Consider the following 21629-nt stretch of genomic DNA (forward strand, 5'->3'; position numbering starts at 1 on the left):
CCTTGGTGTGTACAGAGACTATGGTTATCACACAATTAAAAAAAATCAGTCAATTAATGAGCTTTAGTTGATTAACAGCCAGTTCAATCTGCATTTGAGCAATGGTTTCCCCGTTCTCTCCAAAATGCAATAGGAGCCCCTGTCGTTTCTGGAGGAGAGACAAGCCGGGAATGGGTCATCCTAGATCATCATACAGAATAAATCAACTTTCGAACACTGGAAATGAGAGCAACAAACTGAAAGATCATAAAATGTAAAGCTCTGGGAACTCAAAGAGGAAAGGAAGCCCAGCTTGGTGCCACTTTTTTTTCTTCTCCTTTTATTAGACAGAGGATTTCTTTAAAATGCCATAACAAGTCACAGTGATTATAGATGGTTTACTGAAATGCAAATATACTGAAAGGAAATACCGTAACATGTTATGCTCCTGTTTTTAAAATATGGTTTTACCCTGGTCCGCCAAACCATCTGTCTTTGAAGATTCTGATTTTAAAAGGATGCTCTGTCTTCTTAGTCCAAAGGAAAGAGTGTCTAATATTCCTGCAAAGAATCCACCTGTATCAATGGCCTTCACTGATAACCATATTTATATATATATATGTAGCTATAGGCAGGTAGATATATATAAATATATATATTTATATATATATTTATATTCTATGATTTTCTTTTTTTCTTACTCTATGCAGAGTCTCAATAAAGAGATCAGCCATTTTTATTTAAAAAATCCTACAAAGAAGCGACACGTCAAAAAAAAGGGTGGGGGATGTGGAAAAGAGAAATTAAAAAGTCTTAAGGACGTTATAAGTCGTATCTCCTTGATTACATGTAAAAAGTGGGGGGGTTAATAATCACTATGAAGGACCATTAAACATTTTCTCTGATTGGGAGGGAAGGTTTCAAGTGCAAAGCTGACCCGATTTCTCAGTTACCGGGTTGCTTAGATAAATGGAAAGAAGGAAAAGTGTGTGTGTGTGTGGGGGGGGGGGGTAATTTTTAATTTTTTGCCAGTGCCCCATCCCACCCAGTCTTTTGCACGATTCTCACAGCAAAGTTCCCGCACCCGCTGTGGCTCTCTCCTCCTCCTCTGGAACGGGGCGCGCTTGGAATGTATGGAGTTTGGGCTGGAGCTCCCCGTTGCTCTCTCAGGCCAGCTTCAAGGTGCTTACCGGGAAAGAAGGCATGGTGACCATAGTTACCGGGTTCAAGACCGTCTGCCCCACCAACTGTTGGTGGTGGACCACCGGGGTTCCTACAGCAGCAGGCTTGGCCATGACTGCTGGCTGGCCAAGGCTTGTGGTTCCGTTCACTTGCTGGTGAGAAATGGTGTGGGCGATGTGGCTGACCACTGGCTGGCTGACGGCCACAGACTGCGAATAGAGGGGGAGCTGCTGGCCCAGGTGGGCCACGTGGTTGAGGGTTGCCGGGTGCACAGTGATGTGGCCGATGGGCTGAGCCGTGGTGGTCAGCTGGACCGGGCTGGAGGTGGACGGTGCAATGTGCGCGATGTGCTTGGGCTGGGGGCCCTGGAGGACGTGGTTGACAGTCTGGATGACGGAGGCGTGGGTGGTGGCCGTGTGGGCGATAACAGTCGATTGCACCGTGGAGGCGGCCACCAGGTGAGTTTGTGCCGGGACGATGGCCTGGGGCTGGACCAGTGCTTGAGGCTGGAGGGGGGGCTGCGTGTGGGGTGGGGTGTGCTTCTGGGGGAGAGGCAGCACCGGTGGGTGGTAGGAAGCAGCATTCGGGGGCAGAGGCTTCAAAAGCTCAGAGTGCTGCCGATGAGCAAGCTTTGGCAACGAATTCACTGGCTGGTCCTCTTCCATGTCCTCATCTATGTTGTCTTCACCCTCTGGAGGAGGAGAAAGAAGGAAGGGGAAAGAAAGACAAAGGAAAAACAGATCAATGGAACAACTATCTACCCAAGAAACCTCCATAGAGAGAGACCCCTGCCTACAAGCTGTTGTCTGGGCTGCAGCAGCAAGCAGGGCTCACACAGGATGGAACGCACCTGCATTTAAAAAAAAATCCCATGCACACAGAAAACTAGCATGCTAGAGAGAGGTCCAGGCTCTTCTCTCCAGTATGCTGGCTTTCTGCATGCAGGGAACACTTCTGCATGGATGAACTTTACAAAAAGAGCCCAAGAGAGATCAGAGCCAAGTTCCTTGAAGCGCAGCATTCTGCTTCCCACTGTGGGGGCCTCCAGCCAACTCCCCACAACAGGCATTTATGTAATGTTATGTATTTGGAAAAGTCTCCAGAGACTGTTTGAGGAACAATCATGGAAACAGTGAAATATTTGGAATAACCCATAAAAAACAAACCAGGGCATAAAAGTAGCATTCAGCAGTTCAAAAAATAAGCCAAGGATTGTTCTCAGCCATAAAAACAGTTGAAAGAAGCCATAAAAACAGTTGAAAGAAGCAGCAGCGCTTGGGTCTGGGGCCAGGCCTGAAGGGAATCTCCACCCCTTGGTCGTCTGCTGCTGCCCCACACAAAGAGTAGCCTGCTAGGCCTACAGCCCCACTGGCTCCTCTTGCCAGGACAGCTGGCTCGATCTGGGGCCTGCTGGCCAGAAAGCTCCCTGGATGACCCTGGAGCCACTTCTCTCCCTCAGAGGTCCCAGTAAAGGATACAAAATATTAAAAATGAGCTTAGCCCCTCTCTTCTGCAGGCACCCCATGAGGCAGGCTGGCAAGTCTTGCTTTCTCAGCCTCAGCTCTCCAGTCTGGGCAGTGCTCTACAGCCCAGGTTTGTCGCACAGATAAAATTGTAATATTTTGGCATCTAGCTTCTTTATTTTTGAAAAGTAAGTTTCCCAGTCTTCGGAGTCAAGTAGCAGATAAGCTTCAAATCATCCTCCAGCAACCTGACACATTCTAACCCACACCAGCCTTGCTCAAAGCTGGCAAATCAGTCACAGGGAGGTGATGGAGGGCCTGACAGCCGTGTCAGAAAGCTGAGCCTGACGCCAAAGCAGAAGGAGTGAGAAAAGGGGCAGATCTGCCCAAGACTGAGTCATACCCTCAGTTTCTCCAGTTCAAGACGGTCTACTCATGCCAACTTGTGGCTTCCCAGAGTCTTGGGTAGAGGTCTTTCACATCACAAGAGAAACCAGGAGATGCCAGGGACTGAACCTGGGGCTATTTGTACATGTAAGAGATACTCTACCTGCCACTGAGACATGGTGCCACCCCAATGGGGGTGGGAAGAGCAGCTGAGCCCTGCACATGCTCTGCTATCTTTCTATTTTCAAGGGATTGTAAGAGAAACAAAGAGGGAAGCAGCAAGGGGCATTGTGTTTCCTCTTTCTCTCCTCTTGGCTACCCACATATCCTCCTCACCCTTCTCCCCTTCCCACCCACCAACCCACCTACCTTTTGTCTGTTCCACCCATTCATTATTCATTTATTTCATTTACACTTGGGGATGTGAAGCATTTTATCCTCACAATTATGTGAGGCAGGTTAGGCTGACAGAGCATGACTGACCCAAAATGAACTTCCACATCAGAGTGGTGATTTGAACTGGGTCTCCCAGATTCCAAGCTGAATCTAACCACGACACCACAGTGGCTTCCTTGGGGAGGCTGCAGTTGAACAGCATGTGCTGGGTGAGTCATGCACATTCTATGGCACATCTATAGCAGAGCCATGTCTCCTGTCTTTGCTGACAGAAACCAAGGTTTGAAGGCTCATGATACTGCATGGTTGCCTAGCAGCGACCACTGTGGCCATCTGCTTCTTAAAGTTACAGGAGCAGTTCCTATTATTTTAGAGGTTTTAATCCCCCTGTGCTTTTTAAAAAAACCCAGATTTTCCTGCAAACCTGGGGCATTTCTCTGTTGGTTCATGTTCAAGTATCCATAGATCTGGTCATATGGAGAATCAGATATGACAGTGATATGAACAGCATAATTTTTTCCTTGCATCTTGAAGATCCCATTCTACGCCTTCCTTCTGTGGCAAGTCCGATGCTGGCCTAAGGGCCACTCATTCTGCAAGGAGGCAACACGGTTTGATGCAAAACTGCCAGTTGTGTATAAATGTACTTACAAAGCATTGTGCATTTAGGATTGCACTGAACAAAGAGGAAAAATACATGCCTTCCACTCAGAGCGCTCAGGCTGCACCCAAAGAAGAGGGCTAAGAGTACCTGAAGCAGTGGAGGTAGACGCTTGATCGTCCTCTGGCTGGACCGTCTGCCGGATGATGCGCTCGATCTCTGTGATGTCCATCCGTTGGCTCAGCTCATTCTTCAGCTCCTCAAGCCGCTGCTGCGTGGCGATCTTCTCTCGGGCCAGCCGCTCCATCTCATGCTCATATTCCTTCTCCTTACGCTTCAAGGTCTGGAAGGACAAAAAAGGACCCAGATGAGAAAAGGTTCTCACTCCACATGCTGCCACCAAGTCACACTGAGACTCTTCTTTGGATACAGAAGGAGGAGCCTTGAGCTGTAATTAGAGCTGTTGCCGGTTTGTAAAGAGAATACGGAGACTTGGTGTCTATTTGTGAATGTATTACATAAGGAAAATATTATAAAATATTGGAGGAGGAAGAATTTAGAGTTGCCTTCCATTTGGAGTGTTTTAAAACTAATTGGAGTTGTCTCCATTGAGAAAAAGAATGTAGGGTGGAAGAAAACTTCAAAGCAGGATACCGTTGGCTTCCTGTACATTGAAACTCTACTTGTTTTGAGAACTTATGTGGAAATTGAGAGTATTTTGAGATTGTTCCAGCATATGTAACTGTATGTATAATATGACCTACATTTCACTATAAAGAATAGTTTTTGTAGCACCTAGTTTAGTAATTTTTGTCACTATAACCCTGTGGGTTGTTTATTGATATATTGATGCAAACCTGGGCATTTTTCTTGACTACAACAACACTCCAGTTGCTCCAAAGCAAACGCTGGGTTTTTCTAGAAAAGTGAAGGACTGAGGAACTAAATCCTCAAACCACAGGCAAAACTGGGGGGGGACAGACTGAATTTCCTCTGGGCACTGTGGGTTCAGGGGATGGAAGGAGGGGCTGACCTCCAAAGGCTTCTTGGGAGGCCTTGCTGTTCTCCTGCTGCTGTGGTCTAAGCAGAAGCTGACACTAATAAGGGACAAGGTTGAGAAAGGCAGCAATATGGTTCTATTGTTGCCTGGAAATCCAGGCTTTGGACATGGGAAGCAAATCCTCACGCATGTTGTCTGATGGCAAAGAAAGTGCAGATATGCTGACAGCATCTGGTATGCTTCTGTTCCTGTGTGTGACTGAACATGTGGACACCTTCTGCACTAGAATGCAATCTCTGGGATACAAAGTTTGGGAGCCCAGTGGCACCTTTAAGACCAACAACATTTAATTCTGGGCATGCACACAAAAGCTTATACCCAGAATGAAACTTTGTTGGCCTTGAAGGTGCTACTGGACTCAAACTTTGTTCTATTCCTTCAGACCAAATCTGGGGCAACACGGCATCTCACAGTGGACTGTGCAAAGGGGGCGGGTGTTTGTCCAGCTGCTGCTTAAAGACGGCCAGTGAGGGGGAGCTCCCCACCTCCCTCGGGAGCTGAATCCACTGTTGAAACACTCCGACAGCAGTAAAGTTTCTCCTAGTATCCAGCTGGTACCTTCTGCCCTTCATTTAAACTCATTATTGCAAGTCCTCTCTTCTGCTGCCAACAGCAACAGCTTCATAAGAACATAAGAGAAGCCATGTTAGATCAGGCCAATGGCCCATCCAGTCCAACATTCTGTGTCACACAGCGGCCAAATATATATATATATATATATATACACACACACACACACACACACACACACTGTGGCTAATAGCCACTGATGGACCTCTGCTCCATATTTTTATCTAACCCCTTCTTGAAGGTGGCTATGCTTGTGGACGCCACCACCTCCTGTGGCAGTGAATTCCACATGTTAATCACCCTTTGGGTGAAAAAGTACTTCCTTTTATCCGTTTTAACCTGTCTGCTCAGCAATTTCATCGAATGCCCACGAGTTCTTGTATTGTGAGAAAGGGAGAAAAGTACTTCTTTCTCTACTTTCTCCATCCCATGCATTATCTTGTAAACTTCTATCATGTCACCCCTCAGTCGACGTTTCTCCAAGCTAAAGAGCCCTAAGCGTTTCAACCTTTCTTCATAGGGAAGGTGTTCCAGCCCTTTAATCATTTTAGTTGCCCTTTTCTGAACTTTCTCCAATGCTATAATATCCTTTTTGAGGTGCGGCGACCAGAACTGCACACAGTATTCCAAATGAGACCGCACCATCGATTTATACAGAGGCATTATGATACTGGCTGATTTGTTTTCAATTCCCTTCCTAATAATTCCCAGCATGGCGTTGGCCTTTTTTATTGCAAACGCACACTGTCTTGACATTTTCAGTGAATTATCTACCATGACCCCAAGATCTCTCTCTTGGTCTGTCTCTGCCAGTTCACACCCCATCAACTTGTATTTGTAGCTGGGATTCTTGGCCCCAATGTGCATTACTTTGCACTTGGCCACATTGAACCGCATCTGCCACGTTGACGCCCACTCACCCAGCCTCAACAGATCCCTTTGGAGTTCCTCACAATCCTCTCTGGTTCTCACCACCCTGAACAATTTAGTGTCATCCGCAAATTTGGCCACTTCACTGCTCACTCCCAACTCTAAATCATTTATGAACAAGTTAAAGAGGATGGGACCCAGTACCGAGCCCTGCGGCACCCCACTGCTTACCGTCCTCCACTGCGAAGACTGCCCATTTATACTCACTCTCTGCTTCCTATTACTCAGCCAGTTTTTGATCCACAAGAGGACCTGTCCTTTTACTCCATGACTCTCAAGCTTTCTAAGGAGCCTTTGATGAGGAACTTTATCAAAAGCTTTCTGGAAGTCAAGGTAAACAACATCTATCGGGTCTCCTTTGTCCACATGTTTGTTCACCCCCTCAAAGAAATGTAACAGGTTAGTGAGGCAAGATCTTCCCTTGCAGAACCCATGCTGAGTCTTCCTCAATAACCCGTGTTCATCAATGTGCCTACTCATTCTGTCCTTGATAATGGTTTCTACCAACTTTCCCGGTATTGAAGTCAGACTGACTGGCCTGTAATTTCCCGGATCTCCTCTGGAACCCTTTTTAAAGCTTCCCGCCCTCCTCTATTAAAAAAAAGGCAATCCCCTGTGCAAGCACCAGTCAAACTGGAGAGCCAGTTTGGTGTAGTGGTTAAGTGTGTGGACTCTTATCTGGGAGAACCGGGTTTGATTCCCCACTCCTCCACTTGCACCTGCTGGAATGGCCTTGGGTCAGCCATAGCTCTGGCAGAGGTTGTCCTTGAAAGGGCAGCTGCTGTGAGAGCCCTCTCCAGCCCCACCCACCTCACAGGGTGTCTGTTGTGGGGGAGGAAGGTAAAGGAGATTGTGAGCCGCTCTGAGACTCTTCGGAGTGGGGGCGGGATATAAATCAAATATCTTCTTCAATATCTTCATTTCTGACTCTGGGGTGACATCATATCACGACGTTTTCATGGCAGACTTTTTACGGGGTGGTTTGCCATTGCCTTCCCCAGTCATCTACACTTTCCCTCCAGCAAGGTGGGTACTCATTTTAGTTTTACCGACCTCGGAAGGATGAAAGGCTGAGTCAACCTTGAGCCAGTTACCTGAACCCAGCTTCTGCTGGGATTGAACTCAGGTCGTGAGCAGAGAGCTCAGACTGCAGTACTGTAGCTTTACTACTCTGCACCACAGGGCTCCTGTACCCTCCTCTATAGCTCCCTCATTTTTATAAATTACTTGGATGGAGTAATAAAGGGAATGCTTTTTAAATTTGTAGATGATACTAAATTGGGAGGGGTTGCAAATAGAGTAGAAGACAGTCAGGATACAGAATGATCCTGACAGGCTGGAAAACTGGGCTTAAAATAAATAAAATTAATTTTAACAGGAACAAATGTAATGTCCTGCATTTAGGTAGGAAAAATCCAATACATAATTATTTCATTATGCAGGCACATTGATGAACACAAGTTATTGAGGAATACTCAGCATGGTTTCTGTAAGGAAAGATCTTGCCTCACTAATCTGTTACAGTTCTTTGAGGTGGTGAACAAACATGTGGACAAAGAAGACCCGATAGATGTTGTTTACCTTGACTTCCAGAAAGCTTTTGATAAAGTTCCTCATCAAAGGCTCCTTAGTAAGCTCAAGAGTCATGGAGTAAGAGGACAGGTCCTCTGGTGGATCAAAAACTGGCTAATTAATAGGAAGCAGAAAACGAGTATAAATGGGCAGTCTTCGCAGTGGAGGACGGTAAGCAGTGAGGTGCCGCAGGGCTCAGTACTGGGTCCCATGCTCTTTAACTTGTTCATTAATGATCTGGAGTTGGGAGTAAGCAGTGAAATGGCCAAGTTTGCAGATGACGCTAAATTGTTCAGGGTGGTGAGAACCAGAGAGGATTGTGAGGCACTCCAAAGGGATCTGTCGAGTCTGGGTGAGTGGGCGTCAACGTGGCAGATGAGGTTCAATGTGGCCAAGTGCAAAGTAATGCACATTGGGGCCAAGAATCCCAGCTACAAATACAAGTTGATGCGTTGTGAACTGACAGAGACTGACCAAGACAGAGATCTTGGGGTCGTGGTAGAGAACTAACTGAAAATGTCAAGACAGTGTGCAATTCCAATAAAAAAGGTCAATGCCATGCTGGGAATTATTAGGAAGGGAAATGAAAACAAATCAGCCAGTATCATAATGCCCCTGTACAAATCGATGGTGTGGTCTCATTTGGAATACTGTGTACAATTCTGGTCACTGCACCTCAAAAAGGATATTATAGCATTGGAAAAAGTGTAGAAAAGGGTAACTAGAATGATTAAAGGTTTGGAGCACTTTCCCTATGAAGAAAGGTTAAAACGCTTGGGGCTCTTTAGCTTGGAGAAACGTCGACTGCGGGGTGACATGATAGAGGTTTACAAGATAATGCATGGGATGGAGAAAGTAGAAAAAGAAATACTTTTCTCCCTTTCTCACAATACAAGAACTCATGGACATTCAATGAAATTGCTGAGCAGTCAGGTTAAAATGGATAAAAGGAAGTACTTCTTCACCCAAAGGGTGATTAACATGTGGAATTCACTGCCACAGGAGGTGGTGGCGGCTACAAGCATAGCCAGCTTTAAGAGGGGATTGGATAAAAATATGGAGCAGAAGTCCATCAGTGGCTATTAGCCATGGTATATATATATGTGTGTGTGTGTGTGTGTGTGTGTATTGGCCACTGTGTGACACAAGAGTGTTGGACTGGATGGGTGACTAGCCTCATCCAACATGGCTTCTCTTATATTCTTATCATGAGGGAGACTTGTCTTGACAGTAGTTGGTGTGAAAAGGATCTAGAGGTCAGCAGTGTGATCTGGTGGCTAAAAAGGCAAACGCAATTTTGGGCTGTATCAACAGAAGTATCCAGATCACGCAAAGTGATGGTATCACTTTACTCTGCTCTATTAAGGCCACATCTGGAGTATTGTGTTCAGTTTTGGGCACCACTTTTTATGAAGGATATAGACAAGCTGGAGCAGGTCCAGAGGAGAGCGACAAAGATGATGAGGGATCTGGAGACCAAGTCCTACAAGGAAAGGTTGAAGGAGCTAGGAGAGGAGGCGGCTGAGAAGTGATATGACCACCATCTTCAAATACTTGAAGGGCTTTCATATAGAGAATGGTGTTGTTTTCTGTTTTCTGTTGCCCAAGAAGGTAGGGCCAAAGCCAGCAGGTTGAAATTAAATCAGGAGAACTTCCTGACAGTTAGAGTGGTTCCTCCGTGAAACAGGCTTCCTTGGGAGGTGGTGGGCTCTCCTTCTTTGAAAGGTTTTATAGCAGAGGCTGGATGGTCATCTAACAGCAATGCTGTTTCTATTAATTAACTGGAAAGCCAAAACCGCTGTTCAGACCACTACACAAAACCACACAATGCAATTAAAGTATATCAAAACAGTTTATGCCTATCTCATCTGTAAACTCTTATCTAAACTCATATCATATGGTTTTTGAACCAAAACCAATATGCAACATACAATAATCACATATGCCCAAAGCAAAAAAGTGTGTCAAATCAATCATTCAGATATTAGAAAACCCAAAGTACAAGTCACTAAATATACAAGTCTCACTCGTACTGAAAAGACAGGTTGCTTACCTGTAACTGTAGATCTTCGAGTGGTCGTCTCTGAGACGAAAGCCTGGAACCTAACTTGGGAGCAGCTTATGAAACAAAAATCTGCTTGTCCTTATGAAAAACCTTTGAACGGTTCAAATAAAACAGCAGAGCACGCTTTACGTCCAAAGCATGCAATCTACGTTCCTCACCCGAGGAAGGTGTAGGGAAAAAAGTGGGCAACCAAACCTCTATGTTGAGGTGGAACTGGGAGACCACTTAAGGAAGAAAAGTAATGTCTAGAGCTAAAGACTCACCAGCCTCCCAAAAAACAAGGTAGGGATAATCACAATGCATCGCCGTGAGCTCCCCTACACGACGTACTGATATGATAGCAACTAAAAATGCAGTTTTCCATGATAGGAGCTGCAAAGAGCACTTGGCCATTGGCTCAAAGGGGCGATGAGTTAGTTTGTCCAGCACTAAGGTTAAGTCCCACAACTGCGGGGGTGATCTTGATGGTGGATGCAGCCTAAACAAACCCCTCAAAAACTTTTTGGAATGAGTGTGCACAAAAACAGACTATCCCTCCACTGGGTTATGAAAAGCAGATATTGCTGCCAAATACACCTTAATGAAGGAAAAAACAAGACCAGCATCCACTAAGGATAACAAAAAATCAAAAATTACCGACAGCCCCACCCTTCTAGGTGAGACTGAAGGGTCAACTATGAACTGAGTGAATTTCCGCCACTTCCTGTCATAGGAAGCGCGGGTGGAAGGCTTCCTACAGTTCATAAGGACTTGCTGGACCCTGTCAGAGAACCCCAAGGATCAATGAGCCACGCTGTCAGCTTCAGGTGGGGCACGCTGTGATGGAGTACGTGGCCGCCCTGAGCTGACAGAAGGTCCGGTTCTGCCGGGAACTGGTAGAAGACCCCCCCCCCCCCCGACAATTGAAGCAGGATCGAAAACCAGTTCTGGCGAGGCCACCAGGGAGTCACCAGGATGCAGCATGGCCTCTCGCTTGCTATTTTGTTGACCACCTTCGTCAGCAACGGCAGAGGTGGGAACATGTAGAGGAACCGGCCCTCCCAAGGAAGCAGGAGCCCGTCTCCCAGAGAGGCTGGATCCGCTCCCCCTCTGGAACAGAACATGGGACATTTCTTATTCTCGGCCATGGCGAAGACATCCAGCTGCGGGTACCCCCAAAGCTGGAATACAGGCTTCAGATAACGCCACTGCAGTTCCCACTCGTGTGGGGAAGCCCCACCCCTGCTGAGGGAGTCTGCCTGTATGTTGAGGACCCCCGGAAGGTGTGCCGCCTTCACAAAGATGTCGTATTGGAGATACTCCAACCAGAGATCCATTGCCAACGCACAGAGCCAACAAGACACCGTCCCTCCCTGCCTGTTAATGTAGCACAGGGCAGTGGTATTGTCCGTAAGTAGCGCTACAGTCTTCCCCGCCACTAGGGGGCGGAAAGAGCGTAGGACAAAGTGAACTGCCAGCAGTTCTAGGTAGTTTATATGGAACTGAGTCAGTTTTGGCGGCCACTGGCCCCCCCCCACACAGGCCTTCCATGTGGGCCCCCTAGCCCCACAAGGAAGCATCTGTTGTGATAGTCACAGTAGGAGTCGGGAGATGGAAGGGAGCTCCCTGACAGATGTTGTTCTCTGACTCCCACCACTGTAGCATCTGAAGAGTCCCAGATGGGATGACGAACTTCTTTCGAGGTGAGTCTCTGAGTGGGCGAAACTGGCGAAGAAACCACAACTGTAGGCCTCTCATCCTCAGTTTTGCAAAAAGTAGCACGCTTGTCGCCGCCGCCATCAGCCCCAGCATCCACAGAAGCTGCTGTGCTGTGCCCCACTTTTGCCTCTGTAGCAGTCGTACCAGACCGATAATGTCCCTTGCCCTCTGCAGAGGCAGGTATGCACGATGCTGGTTTGTATCCAGCAAAGCCCCTATGAACTGCACTGTCCTTGACGGAGTAAGGTGAGATTTCTCCAAATTGACCTGCAACCCCAAGGTGTCGAGAAGACGTAGAGTGATGGCAATGTGCGTTGACAAACTTTCCCTCGACTTCGCCACAAGGAGCCAGTTGTTGATGTATGGAAAAACAACTCCCTGAAGACGGAGATGGGCAGCCACAACACTCATCATCTTCGTAAACACCCGAGGTGCAGTGGACAGGCCGAACGGAAGGGCCTTGAACTGGAAGTGTTGGGAACCCACTGCAAACCGGAGGAAACGCCTGAACGCCGGATGGATGCTGACGTGGGAAGTAGGCATCCTTGAGGTCCAGGGTCGCCATCCAGTCCCCTTGATTGATGAGGGGCAGGACTGTTTGCAGCGTGGACATTCTGAACTTCTGGTACAGAATAAATTTGTTCAGATTCCGAAGATCCATAATTGGTTTTAAGCCCCCGTCTTTCTTGGGGACCAGGAAGTAGCGAGAGTAAAAACCTCCCGTCCTGGCCTCCATCGGAACTCTTTCTATGGCTTGTTTCTGTAGGAGGTTGTTCACCTCTGCCAGCAGAGGTGGGGAAGGGGGAGTGGTGATCACCACGGATTGGTTCGGAATCTGAGCAAACTCTATTTTGTAGCCCTCTTCTATGATGGACAGAGCCCACCTGTCTGTAGAGATCAATTCCCAGGCAGGTAGGAAAGGGTGGAGGCGGATAGATGTTGAACCAGTAGGGGCGATGACGCGTGCCACGAGAAAGTCAAAGGCCCTGCTTTTGAGGGCGAGCACCCTTGGATTTGCCAGTGGCCTGAGAACCATAACGGTTCCTGTTTTTGCCTGAGTACGATGGTCTGTCAGGCTGGGTGGAGCGAGGTCACCATTGCTGTTCGGGCAAGAACATTTGATAAGGCTTCTTGGCCCATGGTTTGTGCCACTGCTTCGCCTTGGGAGTCCTGGAGGTGGCCTGCACACCCAGGTTCATGGAGGTCTTCAGGCTCTTATCTATTTCCTGCAGTGCACTGTCTGTGGTGGTGCTGAAGAGGCCATCCCCCTCAAAGGGCAAGTCCTTAACGAAGGCCCTAATATCTTGCTGCAGGGCTGTTGACCGTAGCCAGGAGTGCTGACGAATGCACACAGCAGACGTGATGGCCTTTGCCGACACATCCACCATGTGCTTTGCTTCAGCCAATTGTTGCTTGGCCACAGCAAAACCTTCTTTCTGCAGCTTCCTAGCAGCAGCCTTTTTGTCCTCGCTCAGGGAAGAGAGGAGAGGGGTGAGTTGTTCCCATACGGAGTATTGGTATCTAGCCATGCAAGCTGCAGTTAGATACCTTTACTCCTAGGGCCCCTGCAAAGTAGACCTTTTTTCCCATATTGTCCAGCTTTTTTCCCTCCTTGTCAGGTGGGGATGAGTAGACCTTGCGTGCTTTGGAGGAAGAAGAGACGACCACTGAGTTCGGTTTCGGATGGGTGAAAAGGAACTCAGCCCCCGTCTCCTGGACCCTATACATGTGGTCCAGCCCTCTGGATGACACCGGTGTCGAAGATGGTTTCTTCCAGGGCTCCTTGACTGCCTGCAGAAACACTTTGGTGACCGGCAAAGCGATTGCTGTAGATGTGTCTCTTTGCATAACGTCAAAGACATTATCATCCACGATGGGTTGTGGTTGCATCACAGGCAGGGAGAGGGAGGTTGCCATCCTCTTCACCAGGTCGCCATAGGACTTCAGATCCTTCGATGGCGAGATAGGAAGATCCTTGACCGTATGGGACCCTGGCGAAGGCTCCAAAGCACCTTCCTGGGTGTTGGTACCGCTCTCAGAGTCCGACGAGGAAGACTTCCGGTGTATGGAGTGTTCAGAGAGGATCGGTGTCGATTCCCAGATGGGCGAACGGGTCGATGTTGATGGCCACCGCCGAGTCTCAGCCGCTGGGGCGGTGCGCCTCTCCGGAGAGATCAATACCGCTGCCGATGGTCTTCGAGAATGGTGCGAAAGCCTCGACATGCAGGATGCCTCTGACTGTTGATCCCACTCTGCAAACTCCCTCGGTGGAAACCACTGATATGGAGGGTAAGGATACGGATAGGTGGGCGGCCACTGACGCTGCTCCCATGGTGGTAGCGGTGGGAAACGGCGTGGAGCCATGGAGGGCTCTAACTCCCAACGGCCTCTAGGTTCCATCGGGGTAGACGGGTCCATCGGCGCCGATGCCTCAATTTCGGAGATTGAACCACTCCCACTATGACACTGCGACCCGGATGACGAGGATCGCTAAGTGAGGTCGATCTCCTGCTCAAACGGGGCAGGAGAGTACTGCCCTTCGATGCTGATGGGCTGTGGCACGGGGACGCCAGGATCTTCCTCGGTGGAGCAGAAGTCATTGGTGCCGAAACATCGCGAGAAGGCGATGGAGTGCTGGACCTCTTCCGCTTCTCCTTGGACTTGGCCTTCTTCGGAGTGGATGCTCAGGTCCCCAAGTCATCCCGACGCTTCTTTGTGGGCGTGTCCACTGATCCTTCATGGGATCGTTTTGTGGAGGAGCCTCGCTCAATCGGCATTTCAGTCACGATCGGGGTCACATCGGCTGATGTGACTGTCGGGGCTGGAGTGTCTGCCATGGTCGATGCCGACGGGCCCGATGCTGATTTCTGAGGGCGGAATGCCGACTCGGTTAAGGCAGCCGAAAGCCGCGCCGCCCGGTTCTTCCTCGTTTGCTTGGAGAAGCGGAGACAGTGTGGGCAGGACTCCACGCAGTGCGCTTCACCCAAGCAGAGAAGACACAGAGAATGGCCATCTGGGGGGGCAATCTTCTTCCCACAAGAGCGGCAGCGTTTGAAAAAACCCCAACGTCTTTCCATAGACGCCAGTTGCCAAAAAACCCACTCAGAGTCCTCTGAGGGGAAAAAAACTTTTTTGGGGAAAACAAATGGGGGGAAAGGCCCCGAAGGGCAGTCCAACAAACACACACACAAACTTTTTTTTTTTACTAACTATCTAAACTATCTACTCTAAGAAAACAACAAACGGGCTATATACAACGATGAAGGCAAAAAAACTGATATCTCACCGACCGGGGACACGAAAGGCAAACCTCTCTGCGCAGCAGTCAGAAAGGAACTGGCGGGATCCCCGCACTGGCGCCGGTGAGCATGCGTACTGGGACGCCTGCGCATGCCCATTGGCGCCGAGCACGGAAAAATCCCGGGCTTTTCAGATACCGATTCGGGGATCGGCGCAGGCGCTCTATCCCATGAGTGTGAAGCACAGAGACCACGAAGAAGATCAATCTCCTCTTCAGTCAGGATGTATTTTCCAAAGTTCTTTAAGGAGTGGACCAGTGAGCATACAATAAAGAAATGCCCAAAAGCCAAAGGATGACACGTTTGCAATCTCAGAATGTTACAGATACTACTAAAGGAGTCTAAGTTCATACATGATTTGCGGACATCCAGCCCTCATGAGGATGAATCAGAACACAGATTTTGCCTCATTCATTTGATTTTGTCAGCACTTATATTGTAGTCACTCACTTGGGCTTTACCTGGAGGATTTACCTGATCCCATCTTATGGCATAAACTTGTCTGTTTGAAAGCTATGCTTAAATATGTATTGTATAGTTACATGCTTTATTTACTGTGGTTGACTGTAATTTTGTATCACTTAGAACCCAATACAGTTTGGATAAAGAACCATTTGAAATGTGATACTATACCACCTGGAAACGCAGCATCCATTTTTTTATTCCTCATTTTTGTTACCCAGATGTAGAACTCGGCTCTTATCCTTGTTAAATCGCATCTTAGTTCACGTCTGCCCACTTTTCCAGTGTGTAAAGATTTCAGTTAATTTTATTTCTATCTTTTGGTGTTTGCTGCTCCTCCCAATTTGGTGACATCTACAAATTTAATGAGTAGCCCCCCCACCCTCATCCAGATCACTGATAAAAAATACTCAAAAGTACCAGGCCCAGAACCAAGCCCTGTGGCAGCCCACTGGACACCTCCCTCCATTCAGATGAAATGCTATTGACTACTCTTTGAATGCGGTTCTCCAACCCTATCCACTTAACTATCCTAGAGTCCAGTCCACAGTCTTCTAGTTGACCCACCAGGATGGGACATGATGGAACACCATGCAGAACTCTGTTGAAAGCTTAACTGAAATTCAGGTCTCCAGTTCCATAAATCAAATCAGACTAGGACAAAATAAACATCCATGAGTAGACAGAGAATCTGTGTCTGGCTTGTCCTGCAGGCAGTGTTCTATTTTTAAAAAGAGTGTGTTCCTTGCACATAGAAAACTAGCATGTCAGGGAGACAGCAAAACTAGAACTATACCATATGCAGGGAATTTTTTAAATGGAGGTTCATTCACTTCTGGTGAAACTCTAAAATGGTAGTCTCAAATGGTAGAGCCCAGACTTAGACTGACTACCTCACAGAGGACTAGACCCGACAAGACGTAACATAACAGAAAGTCCCAAAATAGAACGGAAGTGGGGGTGGGGAGGCTGAAAGGCAGATTCTCTGTGCTCCTCTTTAGTGGAGGTGAACAAAGGGAGGGAGGGAAGAATGACTTTTTTCAGGGCCACAGTCAGAATTTTTTAAGGTGGGGATGCTTTTTAAAAATTCAGAGGGCACCTGAATTTTTAGAAGTGCCACCTATGACTGCCCTACACCACTTAAGGCGACTTATGGCGACCCCAGCCCCTCCTGCCGACTTTATTTCTTCCTTCTGGTTTTACCAGCAGGGGCCTGGCCACACACTCTATCACAGCCCCTCCTTCTTCTGGGAAACTGGCCAAGGGCACTTCTTGCCCTCCTTGTGTCTAGCGCCACATCTTGCTCAGGGAGGGGGGAGAGAGCTTTCCCTGCCTAGAAGTGCCTGCATATATTATGGCAAAAGCAAGAAGAGAGTTGGGGGAGGGGAGGCTTGGCTCTCCAGGACAAACATTTTAGAGGCATCGCACTGGCTGGTCAGTCATCCAAAATGAGCCCCGTGCCCATCCAGGTAAATGGCACCGATTTTTTAAAAAACCTTTCTTCTGCTGCTCTCAGCTGTGTCAGGGAGCAAACTGAGTGACAGCAAAGTGTACTAGATAGAGCCATCTTTCTGGAAGTTTTTGATCTTCCCCCTTTTAAAAGAGGGTCAGCTAGGTGTCACAGGTTCAAATCCTCCCTCTGACATGAAGCTTGCTGGGCAGCCTTGGCCAATCACGCTGCCTAGTCTACTTCACAGGATTGTTGCGAGGGGAAAATGGGGGGATGGAGACTGATGTATGGCACTCTGAGCTCCTGCGGGGGGGGGGGGGGGGAGGGAGGGATAAAATATATATTAAAAACAAATGCTCTTTCCTTGGTTGTCCCCCCACCATCTCAGCGCCATGAGCGAGACCTAGGTGTGCAACGAAGTGCATACCACCTGTTTTGTCATGACAGCTTTGGGGGGGGGGGGGGGCAGGGCGGCAGGGTAGTAAATAAAACTTGATCTCTCATCCACATCCAACATGATGCACAAGGGGTGTGTCATAAGTATCCCGCTCCTGAGAACAGAACTGGAGTCACCCCTCAGATGTAGGTCTCTTGCTTCCAGTTGGTCCCCTTCCAGTTTGTCCTCTGCTTGCTGGAGAAGCCTCAATTCATGCGCCATTCCAAGTGACCTCAGACATCCTCTGAAGGGCTGCCAACTCCAGATTGGGAAATTCCTGCTGATTTAGATGTGCAGGATGGGGAGGGACCACATCAGAGTACAATGCCACAATGCTACTCTCCAAAGCAACCACTTTCTCTAGGGCCCGACCTCTGTAATTCCAGGTGGTCTCCAGGTCTGGAGGGTGGCTGTCCTGCTTCCTGACCCCCAGTGAGTATCAGCCCCATAGCCTGCCGAAGACTGACAGAGGAGGGAATCCCTGGTTGTATAAAGCTGCCCTGGAATGATTCCAGCACTGCTTGCTGTTCTCAGGGTTGGCCTGTTCTGATTCCCAGCAGAGCCTCTCCCATCACCCCACTTCTCTACCCAGATGATACCCAGCTGTATCTGTCGATGGGTGGCTGGCCAAATGCCACCCCAAATATTCTAGAATACAATCTGAGAGAGGTCACTATAATGGATTACACAACAAAAAATGCAAGCTAGTGACCAATTTACTAAGAAGTATATAGAAATCAGTCCAAATGTAAGAAGCCACATACTGAGCTGTAGCCGATGTGAAATTGCTGCTGGAGACATTCTGCGTCCCTCTTTTTTGAAAATTGTATAAAGAATCTATATAATTGAATCAATATTGGTCCCAGGTCTGATGAAGACTGGAAAGAAACAAGTACTTAATTGATTGGCTTGTCACCACACTACTTTGGGACTTGAATATACACATTTTGGACATTTGGACTGGTTTCTATATACGTCTTAGTAAATTGGTCACTAGCTTGCATTTTTTGTTATGTACCCCAAATATTCTGGCTGAGTGTTTGGAGGCTGTGGTTGGATGGCTGTAGCAGAGCTGGCTGAAATTAAACCCATCTAAAATGGAGGTTCTGTGGCTGGGCCAGGGGGATTCGGGGTTAGGATGCCAACTCCCTGCTCTTGACAATCAAGAGTTTAGGTGTGATTCTGGATGTCTCCCTTTTGATGGAGGCCCAGATCACAAATGTGGCTAGACTGGTGTTTTTCCACCTGCACCAGGGTAGGCAACTGGTCTCCTTCCTGTCTTGCCCTGATTAGCCACAGTGATCCATGCAACAGTCACCTCCAGATTAGATTACTGTGATTCACTTTACGCAGGGCTGCCCTTGAAGCTGACCCAGAAACTCCAACTAGTCTAGAATGCAGCAGCTTTTGTTCTTAAGGGAACCTCAGTTAGACCCTGTATCCAACCAGTGCTCCGCCAGCTGCACGGACTCCAGGTCGAGTATCATATCAGGTTTAAGGTTTGGGTGTTAATCTTTAAGGTTCTAAACCATCTGCAGGACCACCTCTCCTGGTATACCCCCCAAAGAGTATTATGGTAAATGGGTAACAACTTACTGGAGATCCCTGGCCTGGAGAATATTCAGCTGTCCTGCACCAGAGCCAGGGCTTTTCAGTGGATCTCTCTATTGAGTGAGACAGGGGCCCTATGCCATCTGATGCAATTCCATAGGGCCTATAAGACGGATGTTCTGCCAGGCCTACAGCTGAAGACAGCCGTGGTTTCCTTCACAGCTGACTTCCCTCCTCTCCCCTACCCCCTGCTTCCCATCTCCTTTTGGCATTCCCTATTCATGGAATAACAGTTGGAAGGGATCTCCAGGGTCATCTACTCCAACCCCTGCACAATGCAGAAAATTCACAAGTACCTCCCCCGCCCCGCTTCTACATACCTAGTGTCCCTTGCTCCAAGCCCAGAAGATGGCAGAAAAGAAAAAACTCTCCAGGATGCCTTTGACATGCCTGCAAAGCACAGCGGACCACTTGAATGTCCATCCCTACTGTCACTCTGGCCTAGTCACTCACCGAAACAGTCAGCCTGTCCCTGGGCTATACTAATTCAGACTGCTCATGTAAGCAAGCGCTGCTGCCTGCTAAACAAAAACCTTTCCGACATAGGTAAGTGCCGTCAAGTTACAGATGACATGTGATCCCAGAGGGCAGCCGTGTTGGTCTGAGGCAGCTGAACAAAGCAGGAGTCAAGTTGCACCTTTAAGACCAACCAAGTTTTATTGAGAACATCAGCTTTCATGTGCTCTCTAAGCACACTTCATCAGACGAGAGGATCGGGTATTGTGGAGCACGGCACATGAGAGGCAGAAGCTGAAAGAAAACTACAAATAGAAAATTATCCAGCTTTCTGTGTGCACAGAAGGTTTGCATATGAGAGAATATAAAGTCCCACGAGGGCCCCAGCTGTGGCCTGAAGTGGAACAGCCAGAGATTTAGATGTTTCACCATTACTTCTATGTTTATGCTCTGCTTTTATTCCCAAAGGGACACCCCAACATAGCTGACAACAATACTGTTCTCCCCTCCCTCCATTTTATCCTCACTACATCAACCCTGTGAGGCAGGTGAGGTTGAATGAACAAATGGCTCAGCCAGCTTCCATGGCAGAAGGTGGGTTTGAATCTGGCTCTCCCAGATCCTCATCTGGCCCTCTAGGCCAGGGGCGTTGAACTCATTTGTTATGATGGCCAGATTTGACAAAAACGAGACCTTGTCAGTCCAGGCCATTTGTGTCATAAAATGTAATGCCAGGTAGCGGGCTTATAAACTGTAAAAAGGGCGCAGACAAATACAATTAATTTTTTTACTTATAATAAAACATTAGCACATTTGCAATATTTTGTTTTACAGCCTCTGATAAATGTCATTTCTTACTATGAATTACTGCATCAAAAACTGCAGACAATGCCTGTGCTGTACCAATCTTGAATATGCTGTTCAGGTGTTGTTCAAGTGTGCACATCTGTAAGTTGCAAAGCTACTTTTGATTTATTGACATTCATTATAAAGATCTCATGGTCAATGCTTTGAGCCTAAAACCCAGAGGAAACATGAAGCAGCTGGGCACTGTGAGGTTTTGTACATGTGCTGGTCAAGAATATGTGAAGGCACCATAGCACAGACTGAGGGCTATGTGCCTGTCTGCAAAACTATAGTCTTCTCCAGAAAAATAACTACAATTCCTATGTGGCAGTGCAAGAACAGCGAGACTGTGATGTACAATGGTCAGTATCAGCCTACTATCTGGGAAGTCTAAATTCAAGATTCCCAATCAAAGGAAAATGTGAAAGAAAAATCAAGGGCAATTTGCTGGGTAAACCTCGGCTGGACACACACACTCAGCCTAATGGCTGGCTTGTTGTTAGTTCTCTTCTAAATAGTTCACATGCTTTCCTAAAGAAAGACTGGAGGGCATGAATACAGTGAAAAAGAGGTGGGGAACCCAGCTGCACCCATAACAAGCCCAATTAAACTCTCTCTCTCAAGGCAAAAAGCTCATACTTTCAATAAAATGCCCCTAGTCTTAAAAGTGCCTTTGTATCTCTCCTGATGGTGGGGACTGGGCAAATAAAGCTCTGGAACTTTTCTTCCTTCCTCAAGGCACGAGGATGGGCAGGAGCCTCATCCACTACAAGGAATTGAGGCTTGGCTCAGTAGCTCTGCAGGGTGATTAATTGGGTCTGGGCAAACTTAATCACATAGCAGAGCTACAGAGCCAAGCTCCTTCATTGGCTGAGGTCCCCCCCCCCCCATCTTTGGGAAAAGGGATGTGGAAGAGGGAAAGAGCAAGGGAAAGCTGCTTTGCTGGCTGCCTGGTCGCAGGAGAGAAATACAAAATGGTGACCGAAGGAAGCAGGGAAGGAAGCAGTTGCTGGCAGGCCTGATTGGAGCCCTCTGGGAGCTGGACCAGGCCTTTAGGCCGCAAGTTTGACACTCCTGCTCTAGGCAGTATGCCACACTGGCTCAATTAGAACAACTGGTGAGGAGCATTGGCCATCAGCTGCCCCCTCCCAGAACCAGGCCTGTAT

At 47.9% G+C, this 21629-nt stretch overlaps 1 protein-coding gene across 1 annotated transcript in view; it reads right to left on the bottom strand.

The window, feature by feature from the left end:
• Positions 1-296: 296 nt before the first annotated feature.
• MNT (MAX network transcriptional repressor) overlaps positions 297-21629 on the bottom strand; it is a 107880-nt gene continuing 86547 nt past the window's right edge. The window contains exons 5-6 of the mRNA XM_060258987.1: positions 4159-4351; positions 297-1852 (exon numbers count right to left, since the gene is read on the bottom strand). Coding sequence (XP_060114970.1) covers positions 1146-1852; positions 4159-4351 — 900 coding nt within the window. The 3' untranslated portion in view covers positions 297-1145. The remainder of the gene's footprint in view (positions 1853-4158; positions 4352-21629) is intronic.

Source organism: Heteronotia binoei, chromosome 18 (assembly GCF_032191835.1).
Source record: "Heteronotia binoei isolate CCM8104 ecotype False Entrance Well chromosome 18, APGP_CSIRO_Hbin_v1, whole genome shotgun sequence".
NCBI classification, from domain to species: Eukaryota; Metazoa; Chordata; class Lepidosauria; order Squamata; family Gekkonidae; genus Heteronotia; species Heteronotia binoei.